The sequence below is a fragment of the Sturnus vulgaris genome, chromosome 1 (assembly GCF_052056855.1).
Source record: "Sturnus vulgaris isolate bStuVul1 chromosome 1, bStuVul1.hap1, whole genome shotgun sequence".
Taxonomy (NCBI): domain Eukaryota; kingdom Metazoa; phylum Chordata; class Aves; order Passeriformes; family Sturnidae; genus Sturnus; species Sturnus vulgaris.
The window spans coordinates 108,218,416-108,231,113 of record NC_142243.1 but is presented as its reverse complement, the minus strand read 5'-3'; the positions used below and the strand labels follow the sequence as shown (position 1 = coordinate 108,231,113).

General features: G+C 34.8%; 1 protein-coding gene across 1 annotated transcript in view; it reads left to right on the top strand.

Moving 5' to 3' along the window:
- SMCHD1 (structural maintenance of chromosomes flexible hinge domain containing 1) overlaps nt 1-12,698 on the top strand; it is a 66,657-nt gene that overhangs the window by 27,030 nt on the left and 26,929 nt on the right. Inside the window, exons 18-27 of the mRNA XM_014871261.2 lie at nt 297-374; nt 450-569; nt 4,767-4,911; nt 5,159-5,255; nt 6,811-6,883; nt 8,498-8,637; nt 9,625-9,759; nt 10,556-10,783; nt 11,437-11,585; nt 12,334-12,422. Of these exons, the coding sequence (XP_014726747.2) occupies nt 297-374; nt 450-569; nt 4,767-4,911; nt 5,159-5,255; nt 6,811-6,883; nt 8,498-8,637; nt 9,625-9,759; nt 10,556-10,783; nt 11,437-11,585; nt 12,334-12,422 (1,254 nt within the window). The remainder of the gene's footprint in view (nt 1-296; nt 375-449; nt 570-4,766; nt 4,912-5,158; nt 5,256-6,810; nt 6,884-8,497; nt 8,638-9,624; nt 9,760-10,555; nt 10,784-11,436; nt 11,586-12,333; nt 12,423-12,698) is intronic.

The window sequence follows — 12,698 nt, the reverse complement described above, 5'->3', positions numbered from 1 at the left end:
GCATGAAGTGCAGAGTGCTCATACTTTAATGGGGAACATACAATCAAAGAGCTAATAAAATTCAGCTTTACAAACCTACTTTCAGTGCAATGTGCCTGAGGCTGGCAAGTTTTAATTAAAATGGGGCTAGAAGGGGAACTTTTTTTTCCTGTTCAATGTGTTTAGTTTTAAAGCTGAATTGATGTTTATTAGATGCAGAGGTGAAAGTAATACTTAGTAAGTGATACCAATGCTTGAAAAAGTTAAGAATTATGGTGTAAAATTTAAATACATATAGTGAAGTGTTTGTTTTGCAGCACCTACTGAGAATAAAGAAATCATTTCCCATATCAGTCAGCATGGAGGCAAGTGGCCATACTGGTTTAAAAAAATGGGTAAGTTTGCATATTCAATATCTTCTGTTCATTTATATATTTTTTTGTTCTAATTGTATTTTTATATCTGTTTAGAAAATCTTCAGAAACTTGGTAACTACTCCTTGAAGCTGCAAGTAGTATTGAATGAAAGTAATGCAGACACTTATGCAGGAAGGCCTCTGCCATCTAAAGTATTTAAATTTACTATTGTAGGTAAGAATTCCAATCACTTTTCCTATTTTTAATGTTTGTTTGATTCATAGTATATCAAAATTTGTCGTGTTCTAGTTGAGAGGTGGTTTTCAGCAATGAAAAGTAGCATTTGTATAACAAATTTGAAGCATTTCCAGGAAAAAATGGGGTTTTTTTGTTGTAGATTTTGATCTCACATGTAATACACTGGCTCTGTGGCAGGCAGTTTTACCTAAAAAGTAAAGTTTTGATGGAATCTAAAGCTCCTTGATGTGAACTTTCCCAAATGTACTTAAAAAAATAAATTACCCTTTTTCCTCATGCCATTGACATAAATATTCTTTCATAAAACTAGTATTGGTTAGGCCAACTTCCATGCATATACCACAGAAACTCATTAAAAAACAGGCTGTACATTTAAAATTAACATGTTGAGATCAAAGTTTTTTTAATTAATTAAGGAAGGATCCTATGCAAAACTAAATTATCATTTGGTTGTAATGGATATGTCTCTTTGGATTTATGATCATAAAATTCTTACTACAATGCTTACTGGAATATTCACTTCAGAAAGGATGTGTGTGAAAGGAGAGGTGGTGGAGTAGCCTAGGAGCGTTTAGACTTTCTGGAACTTGATGATGGTGACAGGTAATGTTGAGTGTCTGAGTAAGAGAGCAGGGAAGGCTAACAAGGCAGATACTGTGGTGGGAGTCTGTTACAGACCACCCAGTTAGGATGCAGAGGCAGATAAAATACATAAACAGCTGGGAGAAGTGTCACAATCACTAGCCCTTGTTCTTTTGGGGAACTTTACCTTACCGGATGTCTGCTGGAAATACAACACAGCAGAGAGGAAATGGTCTAGGAGGTTCCTGGAGTGTGTTGAAGAGAACTTGCTGACTCAGCTGGTGAGGGAGCCTCATCTCCTTTATGACTTTCTCCTTGTGAACAGAGAAGGACTGGTGGCTGGTTGGAGGCTGTCTTGAGCACATCAGTCACAAAATGAAAGTTTATTGTGTTTACTGTTCTTGAAGTAAGCAGAAGAGTTAGCAGAACTGCTGCCTTGGACTTCCAGAGAGTGGAATTTGGCCTGTTTAGGTGAGTGGTTGACAGAGTCCCTTGGGAAGTAGTTCTGAAGGGCAGAAAAATACAGAAAGGCTGGAGGAAGAAGAGCGAAAAGGAAGCTCACAACCTGGACTTCGGGAAAAGACTCTGGCCTCTTCAAAGATCTGCCTGGTAGAGTTCTATGGAAAGAGTCTGAACAGACTGAAGGCCCAAGCAAGTTTGTTAATATAGGTCATCTCCAAGCTCAAGTCTGATTCATCCCAATGAATAGGAAGTCAGACAAAAATTCCTGGAGGCCTGCATGGATGATCAAGGAGCTACTGGCAAAACTGAATACAAGGAACCTACAGAAGTCCTGGTGGGCAGCAGGTGAACACAAACCAACAATGTGCCCTCACAGCAACAACCTCTTGGGCTGTATTAGAAGCAGTTTGAGGGAGGTGATCCTTTCTCTCCACTCAGAATTGATGAGGCAAGCTGGAGTACTGTGCCCAGAACTGGACATATTACATTACAACACAGAGAGGTGGACATACTGGAGAGAATCCAGCACAGGCCCATGAAGATGATTAAGGGACTGAAGGGTGCTGAGACAGTGAAACAATTTGCCCAGAGAAGTTGTGGTTGCCCTATCCCTGGGAGGTGTTCAAGGCCAGGTAGGATGGGGCTCTGAGCAACCTTTTCTAGTGGAAGGTGTCCCTGTCCGTGTTGGAGGGGTTTGAAACTGGATGATGTTTAAGGTCCTTTCCAACTCAAACCATTCTGTGATTCCATGATCTCTTACCTGAAGAAAGTTTGGTGGAACAGTGACTGCTCTGCCTGGAGAAAGGAAGACTCGCAGAGATCTTACCAATGTCTATAAACAACTGAAGAGTGTGTAAAGAAGGTGGACCCAAGGCTCTTTCTAGTGGTGCTCAGTGACAGAACCAGAGCCAATGGGCACACACTGAAACACAGGAGGTTCTGGGCACACACTGAAACACAGGAGGTTCTGGGCACACACTGAAACACAGGAGGTTCTCTCCAAATGTGAGGAAACAGGTTTTTTTCACTATGAAGGTGACACAGTGCTGGCACAAGTTGCCCAAGAAGTTGTGGTGTTTCCTTTCTTGGCGTTATCAAAATTTTTCCAAACATGTTCCTGGGCAACTGGTGGTCCCACTTGAGCCAGGGGCATTGGATAAGATGGCCTCCAAAAAACCCTTATGACCTCAACCATTCTGTGAACTTTATCTACAAGGGGGGATGGAAAGCAAAAAAATGCTTATTTCTTTGCATTTAATATTAAAATGGACATTTTTGTCACAACTTTGGGAGGTACAGCTAACATCTGTTTTCAGAAGATCAAGGGGGAGAAAAAAAACCCAATGTTTTCTGTAGCCTGCTATTTCTTCCAAAAATGAGAGACTTTGAATGCAAATTCTTGAGGCAGAAAAGAGTTCTTTGTATGTAGTATATTCTTCCAAAAGCATCTGCTTATTGGCAGAGTAGAAAGAGGTATTCTTGTATGATAATAAAGGAAAAAAGTTTGGCATTACTTGAAAAGAGTAGTTGTTTAAACATAAGTCTGAAAACATGCCATTGAAGGCTCAAGACTTGCAAGAAAGGGAAAAAAATCTTGTTCTCTGAACAAAAATGAACCTTGTCTCCTCTTTCATGTCTTTATCAAAGTGAAAAGAGAATCTTATTACTTTCCAATAGTAGTGACTTCCCCCAGTATGGCAGCATTCAATTAAAGATTCCTTCAGCTATAACAACTGAAATGAACAAATCTCATTGGAAAGGAATAAAAATTTGAAAAATCTATTTAGCTAATAGTATGGCGCTTTTAACACAAGGGATTCCAAAATTACTACTTTTTTATTTAAGCAGAAGGTAATTCAACATTTTTAACATTGTCAGTTTTTAAAGGTAAATATTTTAGGTCTTTAGTTTTTGCAATTGTGTTTTGTGTTTTCTCAGAGGCAGCCATAAAGCTTCACGCTTGTTATTCCAAAATATTAACATTTGTGTTAACAAATATTACCATTTATGATGTAGATTCTAAAAATCCAGAAAAGAACAGTCTGAATTGAAAAAGCATTTTTGGCTGAGAAATATATTATTCTAATTCTCTAACAGCAGGTTGTCACTGAGTGTTTACAGTTGTTCTTGATAAGCTAAAAAATCACCATAAATGCTGGTTAAAATGAGCTTCCTAAGTCGGTTTACAAGGTTTGCAGTTTTAGTTCAGACATGTTCTTTTGGCAGTTACTCATTTTAATATTGCAGAAGTTTTTCTACTGTTACTTTCTGAAATCAGTTTTATCATTTTATCAGTTTACATTCACTTATAATGATAAATAAAGTTCTGGACACTGTAAGGTTGAGGTCATTTTCTTGTTATAACCAGTAACTAATATTGGCCAATACAAGGTATCTTATCATCTCTTGTGCAAAGAAAGCTATCTGATAATGGACCTGATAAACCCCTGGGTTTTGAAAACTGTTGTTAATTTGAGTTCAAAATTGTTTGGTATGATATTAATTTACCATTTAGCTCAGAATGCATTGCTTCTTTTTTCAAAGGCCACTTGATCAAGATACTTTGTTTACATAAAATATGATTCTTGATTTACATGCTCCACTTGATACACACGCCACTTGTTGCCACTGTTTGGCATGTTTGTTAGTGCCTAATTGGAGGCAGTCTAATGGGGCCAGGTTTCACAGGAAAGATACACTCATTTCTTTTTCTAATACTTGTCATTACATATCTTTATCTCTCAAATTTGGGGCAGTTGTAGAGCAAAAATATTCTGTTGCATGAATGACTTATTTTACCAGAATTAAAGCAATAAAATATTTAGGAAAAGCTGTCCACACAGAACTTGTTCACTTTCAGGTGCTGTATTGATGTCTTGAAAACTTTGTGAGTTTTAACTATTGTATTATGTATCTTACACTGCTGTTATATTATGACTATTGTTTTTATTTTAGGGTAAATTGAAAAAAGAACATCAATCAAAAAGCATAACTTTGGTTAGAACAGTATTCTGAACAGCCTGTTTACTTTGCATCTGAAAACCACTTGATTTAATTGCAGCCTTAATCAAGAAAAAGCCAAGGAGCACACATTATTATTTCTAAAAATGTATTATTCTTTTCTCTTAGAGGGCAAGCCACATAAATTTTTGGTGGGTCTCTTGGATCTTCCTTTTCGAATTGGAGTACCTTTTAGTATTCCTTTGGAATTGCAGGATGAATTTGGTCATGCAACACACTTGACAAATCGCATTAGACCAATTCTGGAAGCTAGGTAATTGATTTTTTTTTTTTTTTCCTTTCTTCATGCGACAGTACTATGACAATACTTCAGGGTTTATCTGAATGATATACTGGGAATTTCGTACCTAAATTAACTGATATTTTTCTTTTATTTTCGTAAGATTATCTGAAAGTATCTCGTCTTAAAACATAGGTATTTAACGTATGTATTAAAACATATGATATAACAATATGTATATTTTAAATTTATCTCTTGTGTTTTTTCTATATTTTTCTAGTGGATTAACACTGAAGCATGAAGACATACCTGTGGCAGCAAAGTGTGTCATTAAGGGTGTTACTGCTAGAGGCTGTGTAAATAGTTGCCAGGGCAAGGTAGGCTAATAAATTTAAACTTGAAGTAATATGTTAAAAATAAAAATACAGAGAAAATAATTTTTGTGTAAAATGAATTGCCACATAGTGTAAATTTGGTCTACACTAATGACTACAGATATTTCTTGGGATATTTTCAAATTATCCCTTAGAGCTCTACATGGAGCGATTTCTATTTCCCATAGCTGCATTCTTTTCAACTGATGCGACTGGAGCTGGAAGGGCTGAGCAACACATGGGTGTGTGGTAGAGTGTACCCAGCAAACCAAATCAGCTTAGTTTGAATTGGTGCTGAAATTGGTTTAAGCCAAATCGTCCTGGTGACTTCTGCACTGAAAGATGATAGGGGGCTAAAGAAGATGAAATTTTCCATTTTTAGTTGAGATGATGAGTAGTAATAGCTAATATGCCAAATGTCTCCTCGAGCTCTTTTAAATGTTTCCACTAATCTGGTTGCACTTCCACAATGAATGTTATCTAAATCCAGTCTGTTACTGATGGATTCTCAGCACCTTGTCAAGCTTCTACTTTACTGTAAAACCCAAAATGTACATCGCATGCTAAAAAGATTTTTTTTTCATAAAACAGCTCTTAATGCTTTTGACAAATACAGATTTAAAGATGTTTTAAAATAAGTTGCATATTATTTATAAGGCATGTCTTATTTTAGCCAGGTCCCTGTCCTTTCATTTAGTCTCATAGTCTAGCATAAAGACAAAGCTAGGAGATGAGGTACCCCATTGAACTGTTGATATTGTTTCTTAGAAAATAGCAAATAATATTGCTGGTGGAAAGATTTGTAAAGAGGAGAAAGAGCATATACCTGTTTATTGAAAATTAAAGAGTGTTCAGTGCAGCAAATTTTGTAGGCAAAGTTCAGAATTTAAGGTGCAAGGCAAGAACAATGACATAAGATGAAGTGGATTATGAGAAATAAAGTGTATAGGAGCAAATGTGCCAGACTTTAGCAAGAGATAAATTTGGTGAGGGGCAAGACCGAGAATAATATAAGGAACTTGCAATACAAAAATAATATCATACGATAATAGTTTTAAAAGAAAGGGTGTAACATTTTTATTATTTTTCATTCTCTGATTTTAATGTGAAAATTTGTTTTAGTGATGCAGTTTACAGCAGTTATTTTTCTTACATCCTAAAGATGAGATAGATGGTGGTAGTGGTGCTTTGCTAAGGAATAATAAACACAGAGCTTGCAGACCCTTTCTTTAAAAACTACTTGTTTGGGGGTTTTTTCCTGTTATATTTTTCCCCATTAAAACAGCCTCCAAGGAGGAACCCAAAAGTTATAATAGCTGCTTTTCATAGTTTCAGAATCATGTCGTTTAACATACAAATCCTGAATTGAACATCTCTGGTTATAGTAACATGGAAAAGACAGCTTTTAGTACAGGGGAAAAATATCTTTATTTTTTGTAGCACTTCAAAACAATTTCTAGGGACTTGTGAAATTAACATATATGCAAATTGACATGATTATGTGAGACTATTATATGGTTTTGTTTAAAGTTACTAATTAAAATATTCTTTTCATTAGAACTTTAATCTGAAGATTACTCTTCCTGGTTTAAAAGAAGATACGCAAGTCATTAAAATAAGATTGCAGCCTGGTAAGTATCCTTAAAATATTTAGTGAAATTCTGTTAAATTTTATTTTGACATTATAAAGAAAAGCTTCTCCCAAGAAGGTAAAATGCTTAGTGAGGCATAAGAAAGGATCCAGGTGATGACTAGAAAGGAAATAAAGCCAAGAGCATGTCATTCTTGGCATGAATATCATTGTACTCACAGCCCAAACTTATCTACTGTTCTAGGAGCTGGAATATTTGTCTGCTTATTTGAGGCAGACAAAATTTCTGTTTTAATTACTTTAAATCTTTTTCTAATCTAGCACCGTTGAACAAATTGATTTATTTTCTTGTTTTTCTTTAGCATTAAGACATTTAACCTGTGCTAATCTGCATTGACCTGTTCTCCCTGCAGAAAATATCTTATGACTTAATAAATGCTTCTTCAGTTACTTAGTCCAGCAAAGAGGGATGCTTTGGCAATTGAATTGTGTCTGAAATTTTAATGTTTCATGTTGAATTTATCATAATGCAAGACAGGAACATAGGGGTCTGTAAGGACACTGCCCTTAGCAGAATTTTGTTTTGTGGATGTCTTGATTTTGAGGATTCCCTTACATGTGATCTGTTCTCTCTTGTTAACCTGGGTTTTTCTGGGTTTGATATATGAAGTATAATATGAAAGCTAAGTTTTGGCCTCCCAGATTACCAAACTTCAGTCTTGTCTGTCTCATTTTGCAGAGATATTGTGTACTACTTTGTAAGACCAACAATGCACAATTTAGTCCATTATCTTCTGAGGAGTTAAGGGTTTATGTAGAAAACAGTAAAATGATTGTACTTGAGACATTGTGTTGTGTGTTGCTGTTACTTATCTTGGACTGAAGGCAGCTTCATCCTTCATTTTGCTTTTGACATTGTAGAGATGCTTCACTACCTCTTTCTTCTCACTTGAGTTATATCCGTAGCTGTTTTTTGAGGAAGGAATAATAAAAGTTGTTTCAGTCTCATTCTTCAACCAGTGAGTTTGAAATAGGAGTTTTAATAAATCATGCATAAAGGATGCTTCTGAAAATTTGCCATCTTTGTTCCTTCAGAGCCGGTCTTTTAAGAGTAGTCTATTACTTCTTTTTTAAAAAAACTGATAGAATAATTATGTGTTCCAGGAGATAGACCTATTTGAATAGTTTCACTTTATTATCTAAGTAATGACAAGAAAATTTTCTTTTGCATTTCTTTTCATGCAAATTGTAGCTGTGATAGCTTTGGCAATTAATTGGCTATCACGACATTAACAGTTTTAGGTTTATCATGTCTGAAGAAAGCTCCAAGTTTCTTTTTTGAATGTGAATCCATATAATATGTAAAGAGAGCTATATCATGTTTACACCATATGTATTCTGAATTTCATCCTGTTTGTCTAAGTGTTCTCTACTAAAATAATTCAAAAGATGGTATGTATTGAAGGACAGAAAGTGACTAAAATTTTTCGGTACAATCCAGTATATATACCTGATTGTTTGAAAAGGTTTGTTACCACAAATATCTTGGTAGCTTGGCTTTAAAAACTCTTTGAGACAGCAAAAACTGAAATTTAGTGTCTCACAAGTTATCTAAAATGTAACTATTGTTCTGCAATTGTGCATTTTTTTACAGGCCCTCCTCGTCAGTTGAAAGTAAAACCAGATTCGGAAATTCTAAAGATTGAAAACGGTACAGCTTTTCCCTTTCAGGTTGAAGTACTGGATGAATCAGGAAATATAACAGCACAGCCAGAGCTGATTGTTCATTGTAAGGTAAACTGCATTTCATAGTGTGCCATAAGGATTTTGATTCTTGCTTTTTAAAGGGCTGAAAAAAGAATCTTTTGGAATCTGTGTAGAATTTAATATCTTTAGCAATGCTTTTGAAGTTTCTGCAGCTTGATAGCCATAACTGTGATTCTCTTACCTCTTATCTATTCTGAGCCATTCAGTAAGTTTTAGAATCAGTGGAACCTGGCCTTAGAAATTGAAGAGAAAATTATGTGAGGATATATAGGTTCAATTTTAAGGTATTTTAGGCCATATTTATCATATACAATGCTAAAATTTATTCAGAAAAATAACTTCAGAAAGCTTACTTTTGGTATTTTTAAGTTGAAAATTCAAGTCTAGTGACTAAAAATAATATTAGATAAGACTTTTATCATAAGCACCAATACAAGCTCAGAATGGAATGCATATCTTGCTCTGACTTCAGGAAGTAAAAAAACTTTTTTTTCCTTTTTGCCTTCTCCTTTGACTCAAGAAATTGGCTTTCCCAATTCTAGTGAAATCCAACAGGGGTATATAAAAATGTTTACCTACTGCAAAATAGTCTGCATTCCATTTGCACTTCATACTTGCAAACACTCTTCCTATAGACTGGGTCTGCAGTGATATGATGATGTGTTGAATGTGATGTTTTAATTCTTTAATGTGTCATATTTAGTAAATTAATGAAATGGAAGTTTACTTCACAAGTTAATTGAATTTACTGCATAATGGCAGAAGAGTCTAATTACTGTGTGTTTTTAAGGCATGTGAATAGATAGAAGTTATAGAAATAAAATATACTTTCTCCCACACATCTCTTATTGCCTGCAGAAAAATACAGGTGTTAGTTCTCCAGTTGTTGGAAAATACATTTATTTTTCTGTGTATAAATATATGCACCTTTGGACTTGTGCAAATAGTAATTTCTAAAATAATCAGGGTAGTTCCATAAAAGAAACTTGATGTTTTACCTTACATCTTACATAGTTTTTAGGTGCTTCAGACCTTCCTGTGTATTCTGTGGACTGCACTAATGGAGGAACAAACATTTTAACTGGTCCAGTTATACATGTACAGAATATCAAGAAAGACCAAATACTGAAAGCAAGGTTTGAAGTACTTGTAAGTATTGGTTGGGATGTTTGGATTAACAAAAGATTGAAAATTTTATTGTGCTGTCTTCCCAGCATTTTTAATGAATAAGCTTAGCTTCCCCAGAGTTACTGGTTTAGGTATAAATCTCATAATCAGGTGGTTATGCTTTTTATCACTAGAAAATCATAAAAAGGCCAAGTTTTTTCTGTTTTTTTTTTCTTTTTCACTTGAGTGTTTCAGAAATATGTATGTTTTCTGGGATTTTTCTTCCCCTTTTTAATTCCTGGATAATTTTGACAAATTGCCCTCATTGCATAAACATTTAGTGTAAGAATAGGTATGGCAATTAGTAGTTTTTTGTAGCATTTCAGTTTTAAAGCTCACAAAGTATAAATTTTTTTTAAGTGCTATTGAACATTCCAGTTCTCTGGTGGTCAGGAAAGTCACACTGCTGGAGAAAATAAGACCCATGTGTGTTTTACCTTGGAAAAATGTGTGAATAAGTACTAATATGGAAAGATGAATTATATGAAAGGATACGTACAATTACACTTAAAAAATATTTTGGAAGTTTTATAACCTACTACTTCTGGAAAAGAAAAAAATCTATACAGTTGGCATCAATTCTAGTGTATGTTAGAAGTTGTAAGTACATTGGCATATCTTTTTGATTTACTTTTAACAAGCCAAGCTGATTTCATGTTTGGGCACCTGGTCATACCTGGTGATCCTGAGTAGAGCCATAGGCTGTTACGGTGTTGTGTATGCATGTCTAAATTTAATACCTTAATTATATGTTGTCTTTTTTTTCATCCATAAATAGAATTGCAAAGATGTGCCACCAGTGGAAAAGATTATAAAACTTCTTCCTAGCAGTCACGTTGCAAGATTACAGGTCTTAAGTATGAATGGACAAAAAGCTCTTCAGATTAAACATCAGGATGAAATCAGTTGTGTTGCTGGCCAAGTCATGAACAAACTTATATTTCAGATGTATGATGAAGCAGAAAGGGAAATACCCATAACTGCAGCTGCTGCAGAAAAAATCAAGGCAAGTACTTTTGAATAAATGGCATAATATGGGGGAGAGACACTAAGCTGATACCCTTAAATCCATAAATGCCAGACTATGAAATAATGTTCCTCGAAACTGTGTTAAAAAACATGGAAACTTAACTCTCCTCTTTAATTTTTTAAAAATATTTTTATTAATTAAATGTTAAGTAATGCTTCAGGGTAATATTATGAAAAGCAAGTTAGTACTTCCAGTGCTTCTCCTAAATGTATAAGATAATTATGATGTAGTTATTATTCGTCAGGACCATCCCAGCATTTAGGAACTTTGAATAGGCATGTTCCCCATGAAGGCTTCCTTGCCTCTCTTATCCCTCTGTCAGTGTACTTATCTGGAGCCTGAGACAAACATAGAGATCCACCAAATAGATGACATTTGTATCTTTCCTAACTCAAGTTCTGTGAGGGAAACCTAATGTATGTTTTGATCTGCTTGGGGTTTTTTTTTCAAGTAATTGACTATATGTCAGCAGACAGCATTGACTACTGCTGGGAAATGTCCAGACTTTCCATTGAAAACTGCTGTTGCCTATATGTTACATCAGCATATTTAGAATGGCTGCAAGGTGTCTTATGTAGCTAGTCACTTATTATTTAGCTTCTGATTAATTTATAACATTTTAATTTTAGGTTAACTGGACACCTAAAATTGACAGAGAACTGTTGATGCAGGGATTATTACCTGATGTAAAAGTACCAACTTCAGTAAAAGATGTACGTTACTGTCTAATTACTTACCTTGATGAGCACGTCTCTTTGGAGAGTGCGTTCACAGTCAGGTTTGTTCCTTTGATATATTTCTTTATTCATCATGTTATTGGCATAGCATTGTAGATCTTATTACTTTGGGGTAAAACAAACGTCTTTCTACAGAAGCTGAAATAATGAAAGTGGTTGGCAAATTAACAGGAGAACACATAAGCTTGGGAAGTGGGAAAGGTTTGTGTAAATTTATTACATGTGAGAACATTACCTGTGTGAAAGACTCCATTGTGATTACTGGCCTGCATCCAGCCCTATAATCTCTTGTGTAAATATACATACAGTGAGTGAAGAAGATTATTGATGTTTTTGTGAACTTGCAGTGACCATTAGCTCACAGAATAACTAGTTTTACTGAAGAGTTAGGTGACTAGTGACTGAGGAGAAAGAAATATCACTGTAAAATTAGTTCTAATCTGATTTCTCAGTCAAAACTGACAGGCTTTAAATTGAACTTAAATTTTACCTGTTTATCACTCTTACTGAGTTTAAGACTTGCATTTTATCGAGTTTATTAAGAGGAATCTAATTCTAAATTACTTTTGTGTATTTCATGGGATTTTTATAGGTTAAAATTAACTAATTAATTCACAGCACTCCGATGCCGGGGTAAATTTGCAGCAATTAGTCATTTCACAGATCTGTAGTAGGAAAATAAAATACACTACATGACCAAGCATTAAGATTCTTTACCATATTTATCATGCCTGCTATTATGTTATATTTACCTTGATGAGAGAAATAAGTCAATTTTTATGTGCTCAGACCAGTTCCTGATGAACCCAAACACATTAAATGTAAACTAAAAGGCTCAAACACACTGCAGATGGGTGAAGAACTGCAAAGTGAAATCGGTGAGTGTTTGTATATTCTTCATTTTCTTCTAAGATGCATTTCTTTTTCTTGGCAGTTTAAGACTGTTATATATACAGTTGTCATCAAGAGTAAATTACCTTTAACTACTTTAATATAAAAAATAGGTTTACATTTTCATTCACGGAAAGATGATCAGACTTTCTGAATTGCCATTTTACAATTCTGGAGTTACTTGCTGACAGAATTTGCCTCTTACTTTGTACATCAGGACATTGCTCACGCTTAGTTCAAATGGTTTATAAATTTTTTAGTTC